Consider the following 5,709-nt stretch of genomic DNA (forward strand, 5'->3'; position numbering starts at 1 on the left):
CCTTCCCACAGCCCCGCCCCCAGCACCTGCTCCTTCCGCGCACCACCGCACCCTTTCAGCCGCTCTTTTACTGGCTCCTGTCCTCCCTCCATCCTTGTCTCTCTCCTGCGGTCCCCTTTGGGCTGAAGAGACACACCCTTTACGTGTGTGCGAGGGAGAGGAGGCTGGACCTGGGGGTGCCGAGGAGGGTGCAGGGCGGGGTCCCCGCAGGCGCAGCTCGAGAATTAAAACCCCGGGGCTCCAAAGGGCTAGAAGGCACGTCCCCTTCTCGGCCCTGCACCCAGCCCCCAGCCGCCCCTGGCATCGACAGCGCCCCCTCTGTCCCTCTGGCAGGCTCCACAGTGACCACTGTAGGCTCCTACGAGGGCTCTGAGGGATGTGAGAGGAAGAAAGGCCAGCGCTGGGGGTCCCTGGAGCGGCGGGGGATGCAAGCTATGGAGGGTGAGTTTTCCCAGAAAGCTTTATTTCTCTCTCTTACCCCCTCCTCCTTCTGCCCTCTGACCTCAGAACTCTGAGCCAGGACACAGCTCCTTCCTCAGTTCACCTTACCCACCTCCTGCCCTACTCGGGGCTCCGGCTTGGAGGGAGGTTCCAGGTGCGTCCCTTGGGGACCCTAATCCGCACCTAACCAGGCTGTGTGTCCCGAGGGAGCTGCCACACAGCGAACAGGCCTCAGCTGGACAGAGCTTTTCAGCAGGGGGTTTGTTCTTGCTGCCTCTCAACCCAGACCCCAAGCTGTCTCTTGTTTTGAAAAGCTGGGAAGGGAGCATGTGAATTGTTTCTCGTGCCACCATCAGGAACTTCATACGCAAGCCTTGTGGCTTTGGTTCTCTAGGATCGCTTACTGCCTGAAAGAGATGGCCTGGGAGGGGGCAGGCGGGAAGGCCAACCTCCCAACACTCATGTGTTCCCACACCCCCCTGGGCCTTCGTGGGTGCTGCCAACACAGGCCCCTGAAGGGATGCTGGTCCTTTTTCTGGGACTTCTGTGCACACTCAGTGTGGGCAACCCTGCTTCCCCAAGGGGGACAGATGACTCAAGGGACCCCAGATGAACCTTAGGCTGCTGTTACTGAAGAAAGTAAGATCAGGGATTCAGGTTTTAAAACGAAGCAAACAATCACAATCCAGATACGATGTTTGCTATTTAGAGGAACTGCATTGCAGCAAAGGAGAGGGTGCTCACCAACCAGAGGCTAGGGAGCAGGCACACCCCAGTTTCCAGTGCGTTAAAGGCTTTCTCTTACGCACAAGCACACCCTCAGACTCCCCCCTGAAAAACTGCACTGTGGTCACCAGGGGAGGAGGGGCCTCATTGCACTCAGGAGGGACAGGCAGGGAGGGCTGGGAGAGCGGACCCCCACCCCCACCCCGCAGACACTCAGCAGGGAAAAGGAAGGTGGACCTTGTAGAAAATTTCAAAAAGAGCACATTTGAAAGGGCCCCCGTGTTTGTCCAGTAAAACATTCAGAATCACTTGGTTTAAGTGTTTTCTTTCTCTGCCTGCAGGCAGGCAATGCCTTTTTATTACGGAAAGGCTAATTTCTCACAAGCCACCAGGATAATTTTTAACTTTCCACAAACCCCCAAATGGTAACTCTTGCCCCGTTTGGCCTGAGATATGCCCAGTGTCTGAATCCTTTCTTGACTACTTGTCCCACTACCCAGGGACCAGGACTGGAAGACGCAGGTGTCCTCATGCAAGCTTCACATGGCTGAGCCAGTGCCGGCTGCTCAGTTGGCCCAAAGGCGGTAATGGGAGGCCACCAGGTGCAGTAGGGGTCCAGAAAGGGCCCGGAAGGGGGATGGGCTACCTCCAAACTTGACCCTCACAACTGAAGACTCAGGAGTGCAGGGCCTGCCCAGGGGGTTCTTGGGGGGACACCAGGTGGCACTCTTATAACATCTCTGCCCTGAGCCAGTGTGTTTGAGCGCCCGCCCTAGAAGGACCCTTGAAAGGAAATTGTCTCTGACTCCCTGGTGGGCTGGGTGTCCTCCCTAGGGGAAGTGTTACTCCCAGCGCTCTATGAGGAGGAAGAGGAGGAGGAGGAAGAGGTGGAAGAGGTGGAAGAAGAGGAAGAGCACGTGCAGAAAGGTGGCGGCATGGGCTCCCTGTCGTTGGGCAAGCACCGGGGCCTGAGCCTCACGGAGACAGAGCTCGAGGAGCTGAGGGCTCAGGTGCTGCAGCTGGTGGCAGAGCTGGAAGAGACCCGGGAGCTGGCAGGGCAGCACGAGGACGACTCCCTGGAGCTGCAGGGTGAGTGTCTGTGACTGAGGGCCTGGCCCAAAGGCTCTGTGCTCACTGGATCCCAGGCCTGATGTAGGATCCCAGGCCTCATGCTGGATCCCAGGCCTCATGCTGGCCCCTGTCTCATTGCAGGGCTCCTGGAGGATGAACGGCTGGCCAGTGCCCAGCAGGCAGAGGTGTTCACCAAGCAGATCCAGCAGCTCCAAGGTAATTCCCAGAACTCAGGCTGGAGAGGTGGAGGTCTTCCAGGGACTTGTGTCCAGAGGGTTTGGCTGAAGCATAGCAGACAAACAACCTAATTCAGCACTTTCTCCTTTTTTTTTCTCTACTAATCTCACCCTTTCTCCTCATCTTGTCATTCCCCTCATTACCTAATTTTCTTTTTTTTTTTTCTTTTTTAAAAAATTGACTTCAGAGAGGAAGGGAGAGGGAGAGAGAGATGGAAACATCAATGATGAGAGGATCATTGATTGGCTGCCTCCTGCACGCCCCCTACTGGGGACTGAGTCTGCAACCCAGGCATGTGCCCTGACCGGGAATTGAACCAGTGACCTCCTGGTTCCTGGTTCGATGCTCAACCACGGAGCCACATCCGGCTGGGCAATTTTCTTTCTTTTTGCATCTCTTCCTGGCACTTCTGTCTTCCTTTTCTCACCCTCGCATTTCACCCTTTCTCCCTGGGTTTACTCTCTCCTTTTTCTCTCCTTCAGCCTCCTCCCTTCACACCTTCATCTCTTTTCCCTGGTTCTCCTGGTCAGTGCCAGGGGTAGATGATCAGGACTGAATTCCAAACCAGATTGCTTTTTCCTGGCCCTCAAAGGGCACCCTGGGAAAAGCAGTGAGCCAATGAGAAGTGACTGGAGGGGACTCTATACATCTCTTTCTTTTAAGTGAAGCAGATGAGAACGCTTCTTTTGCTCCCTAGGACCAAGCTGTGGCCCCCAAATCCCTTTCTTCTAACACCCACATTCCCTTTGTCTCTGGGAAGCAGCAGGGCAGGCGTCCCACATTCCACTGTACCACCAAATAAAGAGGCAGCTTTTGTTATTTCTGTGAGCTTCCGGAAGGTTTAGGGGAGCTGCCCTAGAAAACAGCAGGGACTCTCCCAGGAGAAGGGAGATCAAGCCAAAAGAAGAGTATAAATGGAGAAAAAAGGAAGTCCAGGAAGCAGGCCTGGAGAGAACAAGGAAAAGGTGGAGGGAGGCGGGGTGGGGGGGGATGTAAGCAAAGCAGATGCAGGAGAAGTAGACAATTCATGGGGGAGGGTGGAGGAGAGAAATGGAGATGTGTTGCACAGGGCAGCGTGTGAGCAGTGGTCTCAGAGCACCTAGAAGATTCTTGGGCTCAGCTCTGCCATGAAACCAGCTTGGTGGTCTTGGGCAAGTCACTTTTATCTTTCTGACACTTGTTTCTTTATTTGTAAAAAGGGGCTAATTTATTTGTTTCTCAACCATTTATGGAGTGCCTGTAGACTTGGAGGCCCAGCTATGAACAAGACAGTAGATCCCTGCCCTAGTGAAGAGTGCATTCTAATAAGGAGAGGCAGAAAATAAACAACACATGTTCAAGTGGCAATATGCTGTGAATACAGTGTAACAATATGATGAAGACGGGGTGAAAAGGGAGTTTATTTTTGATAGGGTAGTTAGGAAAATCCTCTTTGAGAAGGTGACATTTGAACTAAGACCTGAATAATGAGAAAGATTTGAGGGAAAAGCAGTTGGGCAGAAGGAATAGCAACTGCAAAAGCCCAGAGGCAAGAATGAGCTTCCTGTGTTTGGAGGACAGTACAAAGGCCATTGTGGCTGTAACAGAGTGCATGTGGAGGACCCTGGTAAGAGAGTTCTGAGAGGCAGGCAGAGGCCAGCTTACAAAGGGGCCTTGTAGGCCAGCTGAGAGGTTTGACTTTTATCCTAAGTATAGCAGAAAGGTGTGGGAGGGTCTTAGCCAGGGCTGGGCTGATACACTGCTTTACATTAAAAAAACAAAACAAAACAAAAAGCACTTTAGCCCTGGCTGGTGTGGTTCAGTTGTTTGAGCATTGTCCCGGTGCACCTCAAGGTTGCAGGTTTGATGCCCTGTCAGGGCACATGCCCAGGTTGCCAGTTGAATCCTTTGTCGGGGTATGTGCAAGAGGCAACCGATTAATGTTTCTTTCTCATATTGATGTTTTTCTCTCTCTCCCCCTCTCCTTTCCTCTCTCTCTCAAAATCAATAAAAGATTAAAAAACAAACAAACACATTACCTGTTAAAAAAAAAGAACACTTTGTCCACTGTGTGGAAATTGGATGGAGGGAACAGAGTCAAAACAGTGAGTCTGGTCAGTAAGTTATTGCAATAGTCCAGTCAGGAGGTGGTGATTACTGGGATTAGAGTAATAGAAATGAAGATGATTCACAATAGATTTTGAAGGTCAAGCCCTCAGGATTTGTGATGAATTGGAAGGGGGATAAGAGATGGCTGTTGGTTGGTGGTGTTATTTATTGGGATAGGAAGACATCGGGGGTTAGGGGAGGCATTTAAGACATGTTTTCTACATGTTGAGTTTGAAATGGGTAATGACATCCAAGTAAATATGTTGAATTAGATATGTGACTCTAGAACCAGGGGAGAAATCAGAGATATAAATTTGGGAAACATTAGCATATAGATGACATTCAAGTCTATGGCAGAGCACCATGAAATCACATGGAGTTACTGGAAGGGAAGAAAAAGGGTCCAGTCTCAGGGTTACTCCAGTATTTAAAGGCCCAGTATAGAAGGAGAAATGAGCAAAAAGGGACTGAGGTAGGAGGAACTACTGGAGCCTTTCATGCCCTGGAAGCCAAGAGCAGAAAGTGCTTCGAGGAGAGAACAACTGTGTCAAAAAGTTGCTTAGTCAAGGAAGATGGCCATTTGATTTGGCAAGATGGAGGGCTCTGAGATATTTTATCGAAGATAGAACCTGATTGGGTTGGGACTGAAGAGGGAAGGGGAGGTGACATGGAGAAGGTGAGTACAGAGAATTCCAGCCGTCATGTTTTGAAGGGAGGCAGAGAAATAAAGGAATGAGACATAAAATCAAGGGAGAGTGTTTGGGGATTTTTAATTTTTATTTCTTAGCTAGGACACACTAGATCATGTTTTTATGGTGAAGGAAATGGTCCAGTATAGCATGAAAGGCCTTTGCTTCGATAAAGGACATTCCTTTCAAATAAGCAAGTCAGAATCTCAGTAGAGAGGCAGGTAGGCAACAACGTGGGAGAATAAAGTTCTAGAGCAGTTTTGCTCAGTGGGGCTGTTTCTAGTGTTAGATCTCAGCCAAGCGGGGAAGGGGTGGGAGGCAGGGGCCGCAGGTCTGGTGCAGGCGCCCCAGTCTCCACCCGCGGGAACTAACAGACCGTCCTTGCGCACGCGCGTTGCCCGTTTCCGCCAAGAGGGGGCGCGCGCGGGCTCAGAGGTAGCTGGTGTTGGGAGGCCTT

At 51.6% G+C, this 5,709-nt stretch overlaps 1 protein-coding gene across 9 annotated transcripts in view; it reads left to right on the forward strand.

The window, feature by feature from the left end:
- Nucleotides 1-5,709, forward strand: part of CCDC136 (coiled-coil domain containing 136) — a 29,772-nt gene that overhangs the window by 1,391 nt on the left and 22,672 nt on the right. For 5 of the 9 annotated variants that reach the window (XM_014541830.1, XM_014541828.1, XM_005868922.2 and 2 more), the window contains exons 1-4: nt 342-441; nt 1,668-1,769; nt 2,002-2,256; nt 2,380-2,454. In XM_014541830.1, coding sequence (XP_014397316.1) covers nt 426-441; nt 1,668-1,769; nt 2,002-2,256; nt 2,380-2,454 — 448 coding nt within the window. In that variant the 5' untranslated portion in view covers nt 342-425. Of the gene's footprint in view, nt 1-45; nt 442-1,667; nt 1,770-2,001; nt 2,257-2,379; nt 2,455-5,709 lie in introns of those variants that run through there. The other 4 variants (XM_005868921.2, XM_014541829.1, XM_014541832.1 and 1 more) reach the window with 4 other exon arrangements.

This window comes from Myotis brandtii, unplaced genomic scaffold (assembly GCF_000412655.1).
Source record: "Myotis brandtii unplaced genomic scaffold, ASM41265v1 scaffold280, whole genome shotgun sequence".
Lineage (NCBI taxonomy): Eukaryota > Metazoa > Chordata > Mammalia > Chiroptera > Vespertilionidae > Myotis > Myotis brandtii.